Below are 23,359 nucleotides of genomic sequence, written 5' to 3' on the forward strand. Positions count from 1 at the left end.
ACAAAGACTGTGAATGGCTTGCCAACTACAGAACCAGTTTCTCCTCCCTTGGTTTTCACACCTCAGCTGCTAGAAGAGGGCCTCATCCTCCCTGATTGAACTAACCTCGTTATCTCTAGCTTGCTTGCATATATATACCTGCCCCTGGAAATTTCCACTACATGCATCTGACGAAATGGGTATTCACCCACGAAAGCTCATGGTCCAAAACGTCTGTTAGTCTATAAGGTGCCACAGGATTCTTTGCTGCTTGGCCAGAATTGAGATGCTCATTTCTCAGTACGACAATAGCAGTAGGAAGCAAAATACATGGTGATTGTTGGATAATTACACCTCTACCTGCTGTGGGAAAGTAACATTTTTCCTGTTATTAGCCTATATAGTATCACATAATGCAGTAAGTAGAGATGTAAAAAGTCTTTCAGATGTGAATCACTGATTTGTATTTGCACTTTTGATAAACACTCGTGTTCTTCTCTAATTTGTATATGTAAAATTATTTATACTTTTTCCCTCTCACTTTCCTATTCTTACACAAAAACATTCAAAAGCTTTAGACAGATATTTCAGATATTACCTAAAGAACAGTAGAGCTATACGTTCTGTTGTGCCAGTAAGATAGGATAAGTCTATAGAGGATATCATAATGGAACTCCAAGCTCAAATCAGAAATAAGGAAAGGAGCATTTAAGATTAATCAGGATTACCTTCACCCATGTTATAACATGTGTGCTAAAATGTTTAATAATCCAGCGATTTAAATATGAGTTTTACTATACACCTCTACCCCAATATAACGTGACCCGATATAACATGAATTTGGATATAACGTGATAAAGCAGCACTCCGGGGAGGGGAGAGGGAGACGAGGCTGCGCACTCCGGCGGATCAAAGCAAGTTCGATATAACACGGTTTCACCTATAACGCGGTAAGATTTTTTAGCTCCCAAGGACAGCGTTATATCAAGGTAGAGGTGCACCATATTTTTGTATAGACAAAGTGATCAATGTATAGCAAACTGACATAACAGTGATGTCCACTTTATTGTTTTTTTCCAGTTTCTGACTATAGACACCCATAAGGAGGAGCAACTAGAAAATCAGCATAACAATGACAGAAGGTGAAAAGGATTTCAAGGACACTACTGGGATTATTGTGAAAAGTTTTGCATGTGAAGAAAAGCCAATGACTTTTGGGTTTTAAATGGTTTCATAAATAAGAATTCCACTGCAGCTGCTGTTCACCATGTAGTTTTACTTGTTTTCTAAATCAAATCTGTGTGACATGGTGAAGGTGGAACTGAGTGGCAAAGGGTAAATAGGGTTCCTTACCACGCGTTGTTATCACAATATGCATCTTGTAATCCATAGTGCTCACAATCAATAGGGGAAGTGTGTATGAGTCGGGAGGAATTCCCTAGAAAAACAAAGACAAAACATGAATAGAAACACATCATCAAATCAGATGTGATTTTCACCTATGGGCATCTGCTCTTTGAAGGGTTTCAGAGTAGCAGCTGTGTTAGTCTGTATCCGCAAAAAGAACAGGAGTACTTGTGACACCTTAGAGACTAACAAATTTATTTCAACATGAGCTTTCGTGAGCTACAGCTCACTTCTTCAGATGCATAGAATGGAACACACAGACAGGAGATATTTATATATACAGAGAACGTGAAAAGATGGAAGTATGCATAACAACAGGAAGAGTCTAATCAACTGAGATGAGCTATCATCAGCAGGAAAAAAAAACTTTTGAAGTGATAATTAAGATGACCCATAGAAGGTGTGAGGAGAACTTAACATAGGGAAATAGATTAAATTAGTGTAATGATCCAACCATTCCCAGTCTCTGTTTAGGCCTGAGTTAATTGTATTTAATTTGCATATTAATTCCAGTTCAGCAGTCTCTCTTTGGAGTCTGTTTTTGAAGTTTTTTTGTTGCAAAATTGCCACCTTCAGGTCTGTCACTGAGTGGTTAGAGAGGTTAAAGTGTTCTCCCTCTGGTTTTTGAATGTTATGATTCCTGATGTCAGATTTATGTCCATTTATTCTTTTGCGTAGAGACTGTCCGGTTTGGCCAATGTACGTGGCAGAGGGGCATTGCTGGCACACGATGCCATATATCATGTTGGTAGATGTGCAGGTGAACGAGCCCCTGATGGCGTGGCTGATGTGATTAGGTCCTATGATGGTGTCACTTGAATAGATATGTGGACAGAGCTGGCATCGGACTTTGTTGTAAGGATAGGTTCCTGGGTTAGTGTTTATGTTGTATGGTGTGCGGTTGCTGGTGAGTATTTGCTTCAGGTTGGGGAGCTGTCTATAAACGAGGACTGGCCTGTCTCCCAAGATCTGTGAGAGTGAGGGATCATCTTTAAGGATAGGTTGTAGATCTTTGATGATGCGCTGGAGAGGTTTTAGTTGGGGGCTGTAGGTGATGGCTAGTGGTATACTGTTATTTTCTTTGTTGGGCCTGTCCTGTAGTAGGTGGCTTCTGGGTACTCTTCTGGCTCTGTCAATCTGTTTTTTTCACTTCAGCAGGTGGGTATTGTAGTTTTAAGAATGCTTGATAGAGATCTTGTAGGTGTTTATCTCTGTAACTTGCCTGTACAAGTGATTGCCGATTGGCACTGGAAAGTTTCTACAACAGGGGAGGGAACAAACCAGCTCTGCCAAGTAACCTTCAGCACAAGCGAGTACCTCCAGGAGAGTTGCTTAGAGATCTCTCTAGAGGATTTCCAGGAAATCTCATTGTGCATTAACACACTGTTCCATCATACTGCTTAGCTGCATAGGAGAATGTGAAGCACAAGCAAGCACAACTAGTCATGTACATTTCTATCCCTTCACACATTTCTAGAATATACAAACCCAAAGGGCAGCTCTACCTCATATAACCGAGCAGCATCAATTAAAAAAAAATCACATCGTTCTCCAACTCGACCTCCTCATCCATGAATTCATCCTTGGGGTTGAGTCTGCTGTCTGCCGTCTCCAGCCCCACTGAAGTGTCCATGGTACTCTTGGTAATGGAGATGGGATCTCCACCGAGGATGGTGTCCAGCTTCTTATAGAAGTAGCAGGTCTTCTGGGCAGCAGCAAAATGAAGAGTTTACTTCCTTGTCTTCTGGTATGCCTGCCTCAGCTCCTTTATCTTCTCATGGTCCTGATGTGTGTTTCATTCATAGCCCTTATCCAACGTGGCACAAGAAATCTGACCATAGGTATCGAAGTTCCTATGGCTGGAGTGGAGCTGGGACTGCACAGCCTCCTCTCTCCAAAGCGCCAGCAGATCCAACAGCTCAGGTGTGCTCTAAGTGGGAAAGCATTTCCTATGTGGAGTCACCAAGATCAGCTGGGAAGATGTGATGTGAGCTGTCCATGCTGAGCAAACAGAGAGTGGAATTAAAAAAAATTCCTGGACCTTTAAAGTGGGAGGGCCAGAAGCCTGTGTACCTGGGTGTAGGGCAGTGAAGTTCTAACTGCTGAGCAGAGCGGTGAGGCTGGTCACTGTGGGGCATCTTCTGGAGAGCAGCATCTACACTGACACTTTGTCAATGTAACTTTGCAGCAAAAAGCTCTATGCCTCTTGCTGAGGTGGTTTTATTTTGTCAGCAAAGCAGGAGAGTTTTGTTGGCGAAAGGAGCATTGCAGTGTGTACATCCCCACTGTTTTGTCAACAAAAGCTGACTTTTGTTGACAAAACTCTGTAGTGTCGACAAGGCCTAAGGGTTCTGGCCCTGTGGGCAGGGTAGAGCAATAAGCAAATGCAAGCCATTCAGCCTGAGGTGGGTAGGCTGCCAACCCGGGGGGGGTGCGGTTGGAGATGACAACAGGGGGTACGGGAACTTGGGCCCACCCTACTCCACTGGGTCTCTGGCAGTGGCGGAAGGTTCCATCACTGGGTCAGCGAGAATCCAACTGGACTAATGTCTGGTGTCCCTGAGCTACTTTCTATTACCCCTTCTGAGTGTACCTCTGTCTCCTGGGGTTCCTCCATCTCCCCAGTGTACATAGCCAGTGGCAGTCTCAGTAGCTGCTCTGGGTATTTGTCAGTCGACAGTTCTGACATCTCCTCTGGGTCTTTGGCACTGTGGAGCTCGGTCTCTGGCGCAGAGCTTGGCAGTGGGCGAGGGATATCTGCACCCTTCCCTGACTCTCTCACAACTGAGCTGTAGGGCCCGCCTTTTAAACTTCCTGTCTTGCCTCTCTGCTTCCAGTGGGTGGGAGGCTGTAGCTGGTTCGGCTCCACCAAGTGCAGTGGTGTCATCCCTCCCCATAAGGCTCAGGGGGAGATCACTAAACTTACTTTAAGGCTAAAGAAAACCAAATGAAAGGAGGTTGTTAAAATAATTTCTGCAGAGTCCAACTCAAATGGAAGGGAACTATTAGAAACAAGGATTCTGATATATTAATCCTGTTACATCTGGTTGACAGAATTGGAGCCTCTATTATGACTATCCTTACTTTTCTCAGTTTGTCAGCCCCAAACAGTTTTGTTGCATGGTATCTACTGGCCAGTTTTTGAGCAGCCTGGCTGATTTTTTTAGTGCTAGAACAGTTGCCGGTCAGAAGAGATAATTTACTGCATTTTTTGCTGTCAATATGTGCAGCTGCATGTATAGTGATCTTAACTACCAGCTGCACACATCATGGCTGGGAGCATGCCGTGGCCTCCTGACCAGCACCCGAGCCCACCCTGCATACGTGCAGTGTGCTGGGACAGACACCAGCTAATGGGGAAGTGACTCCCTAGACCACACCTAAATCCCTCCAAATCTATATAATTTTCAAAGATTTGAGCTCCTCCCAATAGTTTCCCCATCCCAGGTACCTGGCCTCATTCACAGACTGACTGCCTCAGAGGGGGCAACTCTAATAAGTCCATTAAGTTCAGTGGAGTTACTCCTGATTTACATCAGTGTACGTTGAGGACAGTCAGATGCAACGATTCTGCTGGGGTTCCTCTCAGCAGGTGGGCAAAGCTGAGCAAGAGATGGCGCGTGGATCTCCTCTCCTTTTTATATCACTGTGTAGAGTACAGCCAGAAATCTGATGCTTGTGTAAGTGACTGAGCTTCTAGACCAAGGGTAGGCAACCTACGGCACCTGTGCCGAAGGTGGCATGCAAGCTGATTTTCAGTGGCACTCATACTGCCTGGGTCCTGGCCACCGGTCTGGGGGGCTCTGCATTTTAATTTAATTTTAAATTAAGCTTCTTAAACATTTTGAAAACCTTATTTACTTTACATACAACAATAGTTTGGTTATATATTATAGACTTATAGAAAGAGACCTTCTAAAAATGTTAAAATGTATTACTGGCATGCAAAACCTTCAATTAGAGAGTGAATAAATAAAGACTCGGCACACTACTTCTGAAAGGTTGCCGACTTCTGTTCTAGACAAATTCTTAAGGTTTGTGATTTCACCCATTTTTTCATATCAGCAGGTGGGTCCAGGGATAGTCACTGAGGGAACACACACTGGCCCTCCAAAAATAAAGTGTAGGGGCCATTCGTCAGTGCAGCCACCCAACATCCCTACCTAGGGATTCCACCCATCCATTTCTACCTACCTCAGCACTCTGCATAATATTGCTGTGTATCATTGTTGGTACCTATGCATACAGCTTCTATACCCCTGATATAACCCTGTTTATGCTTTTGTTAGGTAAGGGTGTTGAGTGTTGCTTGACAGTTCAAAAGGTCATCCTCCTCAGGCAACAATGCAAAGTTCTGAATGCTGATCAGAACAGGAAACTGCCTGCTGCAGCTTGGAGCAGGCTTTGGCTTGTGTGCTCTTAGTTAGATGTAAGGTTAATGGAAGTTATTTGAAACAAGTTCTCCTTGTGTTACTGTAAAAAAACACCACTACATCTTTGGTTATGGATGAGATCCACACATTTTATGTGGATAAATGTAAAGTAATGCACACTGGAAAACTGTATATACACAATATGATGAGGGCTAATTTAGCTACAGTTTATCAGGAAAGAGATCTTGGAGTCATTGTGGATAGTTCTCTGAAGACATCCACGCAGTGTGCCTCGGCAGTCAAAAAAGCAAACAGGATGATAGGAATCGTTAAAAAAGGAATAGAGAATAAGATGGAGAATATCTTATTGCCCTTATATAAATCCATGGTACACCCACATCTTGAATATTGCATACAGATGTGGTCTCCTCATCTCAAAAAAGATATACTGACATTAGAAAATGTTCAGAGAAGGGCAACTAAAATTATTAGGGGTTTGGAATGGATCCCATATGAGGAGAGATTGAAGAGGCTAGGACTTTTCAGATATGAGAGAAGTATATAAAATCATGAGTGGTGTGAAGAAAGTGAATAAGGAAAAATTATTTACTTCTTCCCATAATATAAGAACTAGGGGCCACCAAATGAAATTAATGGGCACCAGGTCTAAAACAAATAAAAGGAAGTTCTTCACACAGCGCACAGTCAGTCTGTGGAACTCCTTACCTGAGGAGGTTGTGAAGGCTAGGGACTATAACAAGTTTAAAAGAGAACTGGATAAATTCATGGAGGTTAAGTCCATTAATGGCTACTAGCCAGGATGGATAAGGAATGATGTCTCTAGCCTCTGTCAGAGGATGGAGATGGATGTCAGGAGAGAGATCATTTGATCATTACCTGTTAAGTTCACTCCCTCTGGGGCATCTGGCATTGGCCACTGTCGGCAGACAGGATACTGGACGGGATGGACCTTTGGTCTTACCCAATATGGCTGTTCTTATGTTCTTATGAGATTTCAAAATAGCAAATGTTGCAAAGTGTATGACTGTTACAGGAGAGAAGAAACATCTGTTTTAATACCAAATCAAACTTATCTATAGTTTTTGTTCATATTTTATATTCTTTTACGAGTTTTATCTAATTGCACAACTAAAACTTAGGAAAACTCTCACTGTTGAAATGGAATGAAAATCCTAACTCGTGAAGTGAGTATAGTACTGAATGAGCTTGTATACAATGTAAATAGCTACTTACGAATATGCATTGAGTGGTGCTATTGCAGCATTGCATTTTTCTCTGTGACAGTATTCCCAAGTAATTGTTTCACCTGCTGGCCAATCCTCCTTTATGGTGGTCCAAGCAGGGAAAGAAAATAAGACAAAATAAATTAGTTCTGACTTAATGAAACTGTAGTATAAACAATTACTGACTGTGCCTTTTGGATAAATTCCAGATGGAACTATTAGAATTATAGCAACAACCTGCAAATGTGTTTTCATTGGGAGGGAGGTTAACTATGGTGAGAGAAAATTGTTGCAGTTTATTTAGCAGATATGAGATTTTAATGTAAAAGTTTTTCTTAAATAGTATCTGTTGTGTTTCCAAACTGATCTTTTTTTCAGGGCTGTTTCCTCTTTTCCATACTTCTTCAATATTGTTGTTCAACACCAGTGTAATCTTATAATGAAAAGAGAATATCTACCCTATGCCACGCTTTGCCTAATTTAAATAGTCCTCAGAACTAGGTGTTTTCCCAGTTTGTAGTACTAATGCAAAATTTTATAAATAAATGTAACACGTCTCTGCAATTTTCACATTCTACTTTCTTGTATCATTCTTTGTGTACTTTATTCCTACTTTTTGTACAGCTAAATTATATAGATACCATTGGTCTTTATCTCAGTGTAGGGATTGATCCTGGCTGGCAAACCACCAGATAGTTAATTCCTGCAACCCCCCGTTACCCCCCCTGATTATAAGACCAGGCAAGTACAGCACTACATGCCTGAGTAAAATGAAAAACATAGCACGTCACGCTTGCAAGCAGCGGGTGAAAAGCAGGGAGATAAGGGAAATCCTCCGCCAGTAAAAAACAAGTAAACAAGGCTGTGATTCATGCTGATTCATGCTGACAATGTAACCAGAAAGAATAAAAGGGCTGCCACGCCGGCTAACGGGGCGCCTTCCTGAGCAAACAAGCTGTCTGTGTCTGGTTCCTTCCCGCAGTTCAACACCAGTGTAATCTTATAATGAAAAGAGAATATCTACCCTATGCCACGCTTTGCCTAATTTAAATAGTCCTCAGAACTAGGTGTTTTCCCAGTTTGTAGTACTCATGCAAAATTTTATAAATAAATGTAACACGTCTCTGCAATTTTCACATTCTACTTTCTTGTATCATTCTTTGTGTACTTTATTCCTACTTTTTGTACAGCTAAATTATATAGATACCATTGGTCTTTATCTCAGTATTGTCGACACCCAGTTTGCTGTGACTTTCACAATATTTGGTGTTTCTCTTAAAGCCCCAGTGCCTGGGGTCATTTGAATATGTGAAAGATTCAACTTTCTTTAAAAACACTACCACTCTGATCTGGTAGTTCTTTACATTCATTTTGCAAGAATCCCATCCAGAATTTTTTTTATTCTTTTAGATTTTAAAAATGATTCTTCTGAAAGAATTAAAAATAAATTCTTACAAATTGTACCATGTGTGGCAAGGCACTTCTTTTGCCTCACCCTAACAAGCACTTCCCCCTCTGGCGATGGTGGGCGTGGGGTAAATCAGCCTCACTCCACTCTGGCAGCATTTGTCCTGCCCACTTCTGTGCTCCTTTGGCCATATTTCCTGGGTAGGCCTCAGGATAGGCCTACAGGATGATCATCCACCAAACAAAAGGGGAATAGTCCTGTAAACACAAAAACAAAGGGTGATACCTTCCCTTGCCTCCTCGCTGGGGCTGACTGTCTCCATATAGCTTGCCCCGGGGTGTCAGTCCTTCCCCTAACAGGCACTCAGGCTAAAGAAGTTTACTTCTCTGCTGCCACTAGCTTGTCTCTCTTGCCCTCCTGGTTTTAAAAGGTCTCAGGCAGCCCTTAACTGGATCCAGGTGTTTCTAACTGACCTAAGGTAACCCTTTCTCAGCTTATAGGGAAGAGGGCCTTTAACATTCTAGGGATAATATATCTGCCTTCTCACACCCTCTTGCAGCCTTCAGGCCTGACTTTGTCATACATGGCTATTTTCTTTAGAAAACAATCTGTTTTGTTTTAACAAAAATACCATGACTTATAATAATTTTTACTATAGCTGATCATGTAATGCATTGCAAATAAATTATCAGATTAATTTAACCCTTTGTACTATTCACAAATGTCTACAATCTTGATTTCTGTTTGTCACAAGTATTCACCACATAGTTTAGATTAACATAATTTCAGACTGAGTTGTGTGCAAATTATTCAACTTTGACTTTTTGTTGTATATCATTGGACAACTAAATCACATGTATTGCCTCTGCTCCCTAATTGGATTATTAAAAGTTTTAAAATAGAAGAATAATGAATTCTCGCTCCTTGAGAATTAAATTGGCAAAGTAGAACATCTGGTCCCATGACTGTACACCATTAACGGATCAGTATGTACCGATAGTTTCTAGACAGTGATATCTGAGGGTGAAACTCACCCCTGTGCAGAAGGCACCACTTAAGTGGGTCAAAGGACCAATTTGATATTTGGATGCTAAGCTGGGGCCTTCCCCCTTAAGTTTCATTCTTGGGTATATTCCCGATGCCCGGGTATTACCTGGTAACGTGGTTCCAACATGCAAGTTTGATCACTAAAAAATTAATCCTGCGAAAATGGAAAAGTTGATCCCCACTAAATATTGAAGCTTGGCACAGGGATATGGCTTAGCTCGCAGCTAATGAATGACTGGCAGAAAATTCAAAGCAATTTGGGCTGACTTTTTAAAGGTTTATTAGTAACATAGACTCTGAAGATAGCTATGTTGCTTCCCCTCCCCTCCCTTATCCTAACCTTCTTTATTTACTTTTAAAGCAGTACTTTATTTATTTTGTATATTATAAGAGATCTAGTATTTTGATAAATTTGTTGTATTTGGAAAAATTAATAGAAAATTATAAATAAAAAGCAGAATTCACCACTTAAGTCCCTTCCTTTTCTTCCTCTCTCACACATGTAGAAGTTTCTCATCTGCTGTCCCGTAACCCCTCCACTTACCTAGTGACAGCATCCCATCCCATCTCCTGATTGCTCTAGCACCTATTCTCATCCTCTACCATACACTTCTTTTTAATCTCTCTCTCTTTGTCCCTGCCCCCACCCCTAGCTCTTTCCCTTCTATGATGGGGTTTATAGATCCTACACGCAGGTTAAAAGAGTGGTAGAATGGTACTGGGCGAAGAAGCTGCTGGGCATGATCCCCATGAAGGATATGCTTAAAAGGGAGCTCTGGTATTACAACATGAGGGGAACGTGGAGGAGAGCCTGGCTACAAGAAGGCAGACAGACTGCAGCCGCTGAGGCGGAGCAATCTAGAAGAGAAGGACTGGGGCTGTGAATAAGGCTTGACAGGGATCCATCTTCCCCCTTGGCTAAGAGGAGGGAGACCTGGACTCAGAGTGAGCTAGGAAGCAAACCTCCTCTCCTAAGCTGATGCCCTGAACTACTGAGACTGTGGAAGCAGAAGGCTGGGGGCCATACCCCAAATTGAAGGGAAACAGGGAAAATAGAAAATGGCCCAGGGAAAGCTGATCTGGAGTGGCAGCCAGAAGGGACTGAGCAATCCCTCACTTCTCTCCCATTGGGCCCTGGGCTGGGACCCGATGGAGAGGTAGAGCTTGGGTCCCACCTCCTGAGAGATCCTGGAGGACCGGGGAGAGGGAACAAACTGTATCTTGGCAGCCATGCCCTTGGACTGGCCAGAAGAGTCACCTCAAGGTTTGGAGAGACTGTTTGGATGCAGTATGACCACTAGGCCTGCTGGCCCCAAGCAAAGCCTGCTACTCTCTCAGAAAACCACTCTTGATGCCACTTATCTCTCCAACTGTCACCCCACCTCCCTTTCATCTTCTGAGCTCATTGAACACATTGTTTCCAATCGCTATTGAGGTCTTCTCCTCCAGTGCCATCTTAGACTCTCTCCAGTCCAGCTTCTGCCCCTTGCACTGCACCGACATCATTCTCATCAAAGTCTCTAATGACCTCTTCCTAGCTAAAGCTCAAAACAAGTGCTCCATCCTCATTCTACATGACCTATCAGACGTCTTTGACGCAGTTGACCATGTTCTTATTAAAATCTTGTCCTTCCTTGCCTCTCATGATTCTGTCCTCTCCTGGTTCTTCTACCTCTCTAATCATTCCTTCAGCGTGTTCTTTGAAGGAATGTCCTCATCCCCATCCACCTTTCTGGATATTTCGGGATATTTTCTTGATCCCCTTCTCTTCTCACTTGACACCTTATCTCCAGGTAATCTCATCCCCAAATACAAATTCAGCTACCACCTCTATGCTGGTGACTCACAGATCTACCTCACTTCTCCAGGCCTGTCTCCTTCTGTCAAAATTAAAATCTCAGCCTCTCTCTGACATCTTCTTGTGGCTGTCTAGCTATCAGCTCATATTCAACATCACTAAAACAAAGCTAGTCTCCCCCCCACACTCTAAGCCCTCCATGCTACTTCCATTCTTGATCACTGTGGAGAATACCATCATCTTGCCTGTCACTCAGGGCCATTACCTGGGCATCGTCTTTGACTTGAATCTCTGTCTAGGGCCTCACATTAAGGCTTTAATCTAAATCATGGTGATTCTGTATGCATAACATCTAAGATACAGCCTTTCCTGTCTATTCACATAGCTACTACTCTTGCTGAGGCTCGCAACTCACATCTGGATTACTGTAACATGCCCCATTCATGTCCGTTCAGAATGCTACTGCATTCTCTGACCTAGCCCATCATTTTTACCCATCTTTTTGCATCCTTCCTGTGGCTCCTCCTTCTCTATCGCATCAAACACAAGCTACCTATCTTCACTTTCAAGATCTTTCATCACCTATTCCCATCCTACCTATCATCTCTCATTTGCTATAGAGGTATCAACTCCTGCCTCTGATTGGCCCATGATACCTTTCTCCAGCGCTTATTTGTTAGATTTTCCAGTAAGCGCATTTGTACTTTCTCCCATGCTGCCCCTCACAGGTGGGAAGAGTTCCTTGTAAACATCTGCAAAAGTACCTCATTATCCTTCTTCAAACTCTCTGTTTCTGTTGTGATGCCCGCAAAAAACTTGCCAATTGTTTGGCCCCTGGTGTGCTGATTCCACTGCATACCAGGCTGACCAGTATTGTCTTCTTGTTTCCTTGTACTCCCCCATCTATCAGTCTGAATCCATCTATGGTCTCCTGTCTTATAATTAGTTTATAAACTCTTTGGGGTAGGGACCATCTTTTTCTTCTGTGTTTGTACAGCCCCTAACACAGTGGGGTCTTGTTCAAAGGCTAGGGATCTTAGGCATTATGTAAATACAAATAAGAATAAGTCCCATCTAGGACCTATTTTTATTACTTGAATAGGATTTATTTGGTGCAGAACTGGATCCGTGTGCCTGGCTTGCCTGTAACAAGTATATATAAATATAAGGAAATATTGTGATATCTCCAATATCCCTGTAGGGTAGCTTAATGACTATTGACTTTTTAATGGTGATCCATAATCTCTTTTCCTTAAATTCTGTTAATTCTATGTTACTGCAAATCTTTCACCTTCTCCCCTTCTGCAAATATGTGTGTCTTTCTGTTAAATATTTCAGGCCTGATTCGTCACTGTGTTACTGCAGGTTAGTGCCTGTGTAACTCCACTGATTTCAAAGGAGATATACAAGTGTAAAACTGGAGCAACACAATAGTGAATCAGGCCTTAGTCTTTTGAGGTTGTGTATTCATTAGATTGACATGTTTTGGAGCTTAACACGTTTGCTTTTTTATGTGAAGATGGAATACTATTTGCACACTGACTGTATGTACAATAATCCTTTCTGCTTGCATTATACTCTGTCATTAAAGGCAGTAACTTTACATATTTTAACATAATGCTTTTTTATTTAAAATGTACATCATAAAAATTAGGCGTGTGTGTCTTTTTTTTTTTTCACAAAATTAATCAAGAGAAAGAAATTGTTTACCCAGAGTGGATATGTGCTGAATAATCTATAAAGCAAATCTAGCAATTTGGACCTATAGTTAGTATGTTGTTATTGGCACATGTTTACATATTTTAGGATGTAATGCCCTATTGGTTTCATATTCTGTTTCTTTTTTTTTTTATGTATAAGATCTTAATGATAAAACAAGGGATGGCTAGCACCATCAGTGTTGACATAATTAATTTGAATTGTATTTCAGGCTTGTGACAAGAAAGTTCCAAAGAATCACAGCACTTGACTGTCCCCATTCAATAGTTAATAAGACACTAAAAGCTCTCAGCAGAAATTTCTGACCCTGTGACAGGATTCTTGCAGACTGAGAAATTGCCAATATCCAGGGGGCCTGTGTTACGGGTACAGAACTACACAAATCTAAGATGGGTATTTTGTGAATTATAGCCCTGTTACTAGTTCTTGAATCCTGAAGATAATTCACTGTGGTCTCTATTTCTTCCAGTTGATTTAATTCTCTATTACTTCTCAATAACCAAATGTACAGCAGGAATTTGATTCAAGAGTGCATTTCCCATTGTTTTGCATTTTCCATATTGCCTGAAGTACTGTCATTAGTATAATGTAACACTATATACAGACTGCCAAGATCAGTGTTATCTAGGGCATGATTTCTCTAATGTGAGCCATTTTCTAATACCAGAGCCCATGCTTGGTATTCTGCTAAGTCTCTGTTAGCATGTTTTTACATATGATGCAAATTCATATTAACATTATTTTGTTACACATGTTTGTAGGAAAGAAAATTATGAAAAATGGAAGAGCGAGTGGTGAAGATTAGGCATTTTTTCTAGGGCTTGTAAAATAATAGCTAACAAAGAAAAATGTGAGAAAACAACATGGGAACTGAAAAAATTAACAAATAAAATTGTTTGAAATTATATTTAAAAAATATAGGAAAAAGGAGACAATAAGAACTGTGTTGATTTTTGTGTACTGCAAAGTGGTGATTATATTGTCAGAACAAATTACAATAATAGGACCTTTGACAATGAAGCAGGAAAAAAATTAATACAAGTTCTGAATAAAGATTTCTTAAAACAAATGATTTGGACCAAGATTCTCAGACATGGATGTCTTCAATTCATATTTAAGCATCTTCGTAAGTGGATTGATTTTCACATGTGCTGAGTAACTGGAAGCTCCCACTGAAATCAGAGGTAACGCGGGCTGTAAATGTGATTAGCTCCTTAACTGTGGTGATTCTTGCTTCCATGTAGGGCTGGCTGGAAAATGAGAATTCTATTTCACAGAAATTGTTGAGGTTTGGGCTTTTGTTTTTGTTACGAAGCAGAATGGAAACAAGACCTTTCAAAAATTTTGTGGCAAAAAAACAGGAGTGTGAGTGCGAGCAAGAGAGAGACCCATTCCAGAATAGCCAATAGTCTTGTGTTTAGGGCATTCACATGGGACGTGATTCAGAGCAGGGACTTGAATCTGGGCCTCCCACATCTTTCTCTCGATCTCTCTCATTGAAGCTATCTCACTTTGTATAAATAATGAAATATTCATTGGTTCAGAGAAAGAGAGACTGACTTTATAGCATAGTGGTTATAGAGCTCACTTGGGACATGGAACATTCAGGTTCAAGTCACTGCTCCAGTTCAGCGAGAGCTATTCTGGCATGGGTCTTCTTATTCAATCCTAGACCTGAGAAACTTTCTAGATGGACTTTTTGTGGAACCAGAAATGTTTTCTGTGAACGTTTTAATTTTGACAGATCAGCATTCTCTGATGAAAACACATTTAATCGAAAATTCCCAACCAGCTCTACTTGCATATACATGATTAATCTTATCATCATCAAATTTGATATGGGAAAAGAATTTCCCTTAAAGGTCTGAGGAGAGATGCTGCTGTCCTCTGTCTTTTTCAGGTTGGTAACTTCTTTCTCAAAGTAAAAAATTTTGCAACCACCTTCTGTTTACTAGAAAACTAAGAATAAAATATGTATCTATGATGACAATAAGCCTATCTAATGTATTTGTTTGGGTGTTTTGAGAATTAGACATGCAATACTTAGCCTTCAAGAGTAAGGGCATGCAAGGAGTAAAGGAGCAAGGTTTTCTTTGCTTAGTTTGTAAAAAAATGTTTAATGTCTCGTGACCTTACCCCCCCCCACTTGCCTTTTATGAGCCCCCTATGATTGTGATACACAGGTTGAGAAAAACTGCTCTACAGAACTAAACTAGGGTTGTCAATTAGGTTCCAAGTATGCTGAATTCAATGCACTTCTTGTGCTTGTAGTAGGCATTGGTAGATGCTGATTGTTCCTAACTTGTCTTTCAATGTTTCTATATTACATTTTCCCTACCCTCATTTCCTTTCTTCTTGTATCTTCCAACATAGGTTTCTCCCAACCCTCTGGAGTGTGTAGGAAACCATTTTGGGAGGAGGTACCATGTCAGTGTTCTGGCTGTCTGCATCTCCCCAGTAAATCATCTTCAATGTATTTCCTTTCTGTTTGGTTGGATGTGCAATGCTGCAGCTTGCCCTCATTTTTATGGTTGCCTTGTGTAACCTACTTGCCAGGAAATGGCACTTTTCACAATAGGCATAATATTTTTTTAAAAAATTACAGATTTATTACTATTAAGTCATAAACACTAGACAGTTTTTGGACTAGTTGATTTCCCTGGAAGATGATGACTTGCCAGTAAAACAGTTTCGCTCAGTGTTTTCCCCTGTAGGTAATGCTATATTTAATAAAAAAAAAACCCTCGTGGAAAAGCAATACATCCAAAAAATATGCATGTGTAATATCCTGAAGAAAAGATTAGATTGGATAGTGGTGTCCATTGTCTGACCTATCTCATAGCGAATAAATTCCCCTCTTTATATATCTAGACAGGATTACTATGTATAAATCAAGAAGCAGTAATTAGAAATGAATGGATGAATGTCCCCACCCAGATGGCTTTCCTCAAGGAGTCCTCATCACCCATGCCATCTTACCTTTTCAAAAAGGTGTTTAGGTAAAAGATATTGTAAAGACTGTCTTGATTCCAAGTTTACACCAGATGGAGTAACTATGACACAAGGTTTTCTTTTAATTGTTTTTTTTTTTTTGATACAAAGCACTTATCACTCACAGGCATGTGGTCCTAATCTTAAAGATAAATCAATTCATTCACTTCAAATACCGCATAACCATTCACACACCATTGAGCTTAACACTATTAAAGGGTAATTTCCCCTGAAGGAATTGTGCCTGCTGCAGCATCATTTGTGAGTCTTTTTATCATACAAAGGCAGGTAAAGAGATTAAAATAAAAGGCTTCATCAAGTGTGCAATCACATACACACTCTTCGTTTTGAACTGTCCATGTGTTCAAGCAGCAAATAAACATTCCTGAACATCTGAACACTTCTGTACATAATAAGATCTGACTGTACTCAACCCACTATCAAATGTTTTGTTGATGTTAGGCAAGTGAGATCCCTCTCCCCTGCGCTGAGTACAGTAATACAGAACTAGAATTATTATGGACAAATCATTTTGTCCTTTTATCATTTGAATATAATAAAACCTAATGGAATAAATCAAGGGACATATCTTGCCTTTGCCCATTTTCATAATCCTCATGATATTTTTATGATTCTCGCCATTTCCTTTAGTTCCTCTATAATGGTTCCTTAAGCACTTTGCTATTACAGCTTTTGACTTATAGCAAACACTAAGGTTACAGTCAGGCTTTTGTTATAACCCTCTCTTTTCACATATTCAAACTTTCTCGGAGATTTTCCTTTTGAGTTGAATGTTTTTAACATAGTTTCACCCAATGATGATTTTAAAAAACACAAAATCTGTTTCACATTTTTGAGTTACTGGAAGGCAAATGATTATAGTCCTGATTTTCCTTTATGCTAAGGCTCCTTTACATTGCCCTGACAGAGTAAAAGGGCCCTAATCACATTCCTGCCCACTTTAAGATCTCTTTCCTCTCAGAATAGTGTATAAGAGTCTTAATATAAATGAGATTTAGGGTCATATAATGTTTTCACTATAGAAAGATCAGGATGAAATCCTGGCCCCATTCAAGTCAATTGGTATTTTGCCATTGACTTCAATGGGGCCAGGTTTTTACCCTAACACTTTTTGCACATAAATTTCTTTAAAAAATTGATGAACTTTTGGGAGCAGATCCTCAGATGTTGTCAAAACTTTTTTTTTTTTGGATGAAAAATGGCTTTTTGATAAAACAATTTTCCACAAAAATATTTTAATTGAAAATGTTCAGGTTATCATTGAAAAAATCAAAACTCAACTTTCTTCCAGTTTTTTTAAAAAATTGAAAAAAAATCACACTTTGATATTGTTTTTATTGTTTGACAAAAATGGCAAGTATTTATTAGAAGTGTTTCATTTTTTGTCAAAAAAAGTGCTAGAAAAATCATTATTGCCTGATCTGCTCTATTAACTAACTCTTTATCTAATCTGTGTATTTAACAGAATTATTTGTTTCCTGATAGGTTTTCCATTACTGTATATTGGACACAAGTGATGTGTTGAATTTTTTTTTTATTTTCAAATGATCATGATATTTATTTCCATCTCTATATTTATCCATATGTGTCATATTCAGCTGTAACTTCTATACTGTGGAGGAAATAAGATTCTTCTGCTCCTAACACCCTTTTAATAGTTCATCAAAATAGAAAACCTGAAGTGTCTTAATGATCTATGCATATGCTTGCAACTTTTATGAGAACTCTGCAGTATAATAATCTCCTGTAAAAGCAAATCTACTTATAAACAAACAGAAAAAACTTGAGACATACTGTATGAATAAAAGAACTGTGAGTGGAGAAGAAAGATCATTATCAGTTTCACTACTGTACACACAGTAAAAGCAACATTTCAAATAAATGTAATAGGCTGATTTACAGAAGCTCAGAGAGGGTGTGCACTAAACAGAGAGACTCTCCAAGCCAACTCCTTTCTTCTCCAGTGCATCTGCAGAGGAAGCAGGCAAATAATTTGGATTTGAATATGCTCACCCTAATTTTGAGTCTGATCTATTAATGTTTAAAAGAAACAAATATCTGTCCTGAAAAGTAAAATATGAATAAGTGGTAATATCACAATTCTTCTAACATTTCCAACTTGACATTTTTTTATTGTAGGAAACAGAGCTTGAGAGAATCTTCTGTAACCTGTTCAGATAGTTTAACTTTTTCTGTTTGTGAATTTTCCATGAGTAGCTGTTTTTTCAGACTTATTTAGAGAATATTTTCTGCTAATAATTCTTGGTCTATAGATTGTGGATAATTCATTGAAATATTCATTATCTGAAATTCCATATTTGAGCTGTGTTGGTTTGCTATGGTTTAACATATAGGACCCAAGGGATTGTTTCTGTTTCCAGTCTGGATGAGCATAGCTCTTAGAATCAGGTTTTCAGTACAAGTAATTACATTTAGGAATCCAATGTTCACTTTCCATGAATATTTTGTTGTAATGTGGATAGTTTTATCAATCATTTCTGTCAGTACCTTTGTTTGATAGAATCTACATGGAAAGCAAACAAAGAGGGGGGCATGAACACAGGCAAAGCACGTTCCTTTTTTTTTTATCTGAACAAATTTCCATGCAAAAAAAATGTTCACCCAAGTCTACTATGAAGTCTTGTGACCTACAAAACTGCCCTTCTGCCTCTCTGGTAAACAACCCAAGGGAGATTACGTAGATGTGGTAGACATCACAGACACTAATACTAAACAAGTGTGTGATAAGAATCGGCCCGAGACTCTCCATTAGTAGCATATATGATGCTACCTGTAGAACAGCATTGCTTTGAGTCAGGTGCTTCAGTGCAATGGCGACATCTACAGAACACAGAACTAGTGGATATTTGTTAGAACAGAGTAAGCCAGAGTTTTCTATAACATAACCGGAACCCTAAAACCATTTTTACTTAAGCAAAGGACAAGTTTTGCAAATTGTATGGCATTATTTTCCTAATACTCCAACAATCTAGTTTTCCATAATAAGCTACTTGGAGCATAATGGCAAAATAGCTCATTTAAACATGCCTGGAGGGATTTCTGGTGCAGATAATCTGTCAACATTATGCACATTTCATTGCCTGCAGAAGAATCCAAGAGATGAATTTATTCTTGACATGGAAATATATTTCAGTAGGGAGACTATTGTGTTAACTTCATATTGAACAGAAAGTTAGGTCCAGACTCTCAGTTGTGATAAAATGGCGTAGTGCTAGCAAATAAAATGAAGCCACACCATCCTATGCCAGCTGAGAATCTGATCTGTAGTTTACAAAAGTGCATCACAAAATAGTGTTAAAAATTGTAAAAACAGAGCCTAATTTTCTGTTTAAGTTGCTGTCTAGTTAATGTTTATAATTTTTTTTTTTTGCTTTTTTTAGGATCACCTCAGAGAACAGTGTCTCCCAAACAAGAACACGAAGAAAGGAAGCATGACAAAGTCACAGACAAGGGAAGCGAAAGTGGGACTTCCTGCAATGAGTTGTCCACCTCTAGTTGTGACAGCCATTCAGAGGCTAGCACTCCTCAAGAAAATGCTGCTAGCACCCAACAGTCAACAGCACACCAGCCAAATACTCTAACTTTGGATCGTCCATCAAAGAAGGCCCCAGTGCAGTGGATGCCACCTCCAGACAAACGTAGGAACAGTGAACTCTTTCAAACTCTCATTAGCAAGTCTAGAGAAACAAATCTTTCTAAAAAGAAGGTATGTGAGAAGCTGAGTGTTGAAGAAGAAATGAAAAAATGTATTCAAGATTTTAAAAAAATCCATATTCCAGATTACTTTCCAGAGCGCAAACGGCCATGGCAGTCTGAACTCTTACAAAAATATGGGTTATAGTTAATTGCCTCCCTCATGAAGTATCTCTGGTGCATTTGATGTTTATTAAAGTTGCCACTATCCTACTGCTGTCCTCCTTATGGTCCACTCTGCAGTCAGAGTGATTCCTGCTGCTTATTTCTTTCTGTGAACAGTGGATGTTGGATAGTACACGGTTTCTTAAAAAAAAATTAAACAAATACAAGATGAATCTGGTCTAAACCATTTTATATTAGTAAAACAAAATGTGCATGATCAAGAAAGTTGGTTTTCACACTATAATCATCTGGGATTCATTGTCAATTTGTAACTCATCAAATAAAAAACCCAATCATCAGATCACTGCTCACTTTATGTCATCAGTAAAAATTACTCAACCTTGCTATGGATGGAGAGAAACAGGGTTTTAAATTTGATAGAACTGGTTACAGAACCAAATCCGAATACTCTTTCAATGTTAATGCAATAAAGCAAATATCTATTTTGCATGAGCACAATATTACAAATAAATCACACAAGAACAAGAGGTTTGTCTGTTGCTTGGGTAAATATTTGTTTAATGCCAAGCCTATAAGCGTAAAATGTCTTGGGGATTGAATTTGCAGATCTGTGATTTTTTGTGTGTACAGTGTTCTGTATGTAAGGATGGTGTAAATATGCCTTATACTGTTTCATTATTGCACCAACATTCATCTATTAGTACTTGTCAGAACTATTTCTGTGAAATGCAAACTTAATGGCAGATTGTGAAAACTGGTTTGATGATCTGAAAGTTTCTGTTATCATGTTAGTCAACAAAATTGGAGAAAAATAAAAAAGACATTAATGTATTTATTAAAAAGAACCATCTGGTAGATTTTCTCGGCTATCATTGTCTTCTTTGAGTAGATCTAAGGCTAATTGTTACAATTTGTTTTGTGTTTGCATAATACTTCAACTCTGTTACTGAAAAAAACAAAAACAAAGAAAATATGTTTTAACAGCCAGTAAGTAAATGTTTGGGTGCTAGAGTTTAACTGGAGTTTTTGACAGACACTCAGTAAGATCAACAGAACCACATTACTGATTTTAAAGCACACAACCAATTATGATAAAGATCTCAACCAGGAGTGCACTAACGAAATACTTTAACTGACCAAACAAAAACCAATTCTGACAGCTATTGGAAAACTCCTCTTAAAATATTGGATTTCAAAATGTCAATAACCTGGTGTACTACACTTACAAGTGATGAGGTTAGTATGAATATTCAACTCTAGAGTAGACAAAAACTGAATTCATAAACCAGATATGAAAATCAATATCTTTTTCAATATAACATAAAATCTCTGGTTAAAACAAACATGTTTTGAATCTATAAAAGTGTTGCGGGAGCATGGAGGAGAGCTTCGAAAGAATTGGCAAATGTGTGCATAAGTGTTAATAATTATTAATACTATTATTATACTCATATATATATATAGAGAGAGAGTTATGAAGATCTATAGATGTTCTTGCAGCAATGTAAGAAGACACAATTCTGTTCTTAATAATCATTTTAGCTAGATTTAGTAAATAAAGGTTGCAAACACCAGGATCATCCCCATCACCTTTGCACCCTATGAGTCCTGTGATATAGGAGGTCATTTTTAATGAAAAATTGCATATTCTTGATAGCTGCTCCGCCACTTCATTCCTTCAGAAGGCATAATCACTATGTAAACCTAGTAACTATCAAGTTAAAGGTCTTATTTATAATGTTTAATGCACTCCATGATCTGGGACCAGAATGTCTAAAAGCTCATCCACAGCTCCAGGATGAAGATCACGATCAACAAGTACACTCCTCTGGCACAATGGAACTCTGTCTGATAAGAGTAAGGCTTGTCTTTGCAAGAGACAGAGATTTCTTGGGGTCTGGTCTGATTCTGTGAAATGAACTCCCCCAGGAACTAAGACCCATCACAAACCTCCTCACTTTCCGCTCCAAGTGCGAGATGCATTTGTTTGACCCTGCCTTCTCTAACATAAATACATAGCAGCATATATATAACAAAATAAAAACCCAACAAAAATACCAGGAGAACCACATCAAAACAAATATGAGCTCCTGGGAACAAGGTTTTCAAAAAAGCCCCCAAGGCCAGATTTTCAGGTGCTCAGTGCACATAATTGATTTTCAAAAGTACTCAGCTCTGAATAGCTCCAATAGTGAAACCTATGGCCAGATGTTCAAAAGAACTCATCCAGTATGCTGAGCCCTTCTGAAAATCTGGCTTTTTATTTTGGTGCCTAAATAGCAGAATTCTTGTGAAAATCTGGCCCCAGTTGCTATGAGAACTATTGTCCAGAGAGACCATCTTTTTCTGTGCAATATTGCCACAGTTAGATTAGTCAAAGTGCTCGAACTTTGAGTCCCTTGTATACAACGAGTGAGGCGTTCATTGTGAGGAATCCTTGACTTTGGAATTCACTTCCGTCCACAAGTAAACATGGTCAAAACTCAGAATTCTGTTCAATGGGAAACTGACATTTAAAAAAAAAATTGTACTGAATTGGAACAAAAGATAAAATTTTGAAATTTTCCACGAAATCAAATTAAATAAAGCTGTTTTGGATCAATCAAAAGGTTTGATTTTGATTTCAACTTTTTTATTTTTATTTCATTATTTATTTTCAATTTTATGTATTCTTTTTGCTTTATTTTATATTAAAATTAGGATTTAGTGCATTTTAAGTTATAATAATTGGTGATTGATATTTGGTTTATTTGGTATTGTAATAGATATTGTCATGGATAGTGGGTATTTTAAATGGTATTCTAAATTCTAACAGAGTCCCGCATGGAGCAGTTGTCAGTCCTATTCTATTTAATATTTATATCAACAATCTAGACAATGATTTAAAATATTAGCTGGTACAGTTTGCTAATGACACAAAGATTAGTGGGGTACTAAATAATTAGGAGGATAAATTGCTGTTACAGAGTGATCTGAATTACCTGGTTAAATGGTCAGAAACCAGAATAATACATTTTAATTCGGCCAAATTTGGGTTAATTCTTCTGGGAACCAACAATGTAGGTTATTCCTATCAGATGGGAGACTCTATTGGAAAGCATTAATTCAGAGAAGGACTTCAGGGTCACCATAAATATTTGCCTCAACATGAGATTTCAGTGCAATGCTGTGGCTAAAAGGGCTAATAGGATCCTTGGATGTATAAAAAGGGGAATATCAAATAGCAGTGGGGATATGATCTTGTCTCTGTAAACAGCACTAGTAAGACAGCTACTAGAATAATGTGTCCCATTCTTCTGTCTACACTTCAAGAGGGGTGTTGTAATACTGTGGAGAGTTCAAAAAGGGGGCCACAAAGATGATTCAGGCAGGAGCTGGAGAACAAGCTTTACAATGTGAGGATTAAGGAACTCAGTTTATTGAAGAGACTGTTGAGATGTGATTTGATCACTGTGTGTTTAGATACACATGGAAAATATAGCGGCTTTTCAGACTTGCTGACAAAAAGCATAACAAGATCCAATAGCTGGAA

General features: G+C 39.0%; 1 protein-coding gene across 1 annotated transcript in view; it reads left to right on the top strand.

The window, feature by feature from the left end:
- KCTD8 (potassium channel tetramerization domain containing 8) overlaps window positions 1–20,664 on the top strand; it is a 160,459-nt gene extending 139,795 nt beyond the window's left edge. Inside the window, exon 2 of the mRNA XM_050947841.1 lies at window positions 19,389–20,664. Within this exon, the coding sequence (XP_050803798.1) occupies window positions 19,389–19,849 (461 nt within the window). The 3' untranslated portion in view covers window positions 19,850–20,664. The remainder of the gene's footprint in view (window positions 1–19,388) is intronic.
- The last annotated feature ends 2,695 nt before the right edge of the window (window positions 20,665–23,359 follow it).

The sequence above is a fragment of the Gopherus flavomarginatus genome, chromosome 3, assembly GCF_025201925.1.
Source record: "Gopherus flavomarginatus isolate rGopFla2 chromosome 3, rGopFla2.mat.asm, whole genome shotgun sequence".
Lineage (NCBI taxonomy): Eukaryota > Metazoa > Chordata > Testudines > Testudinidae > Gopherus > Gopherus flavomarginatus.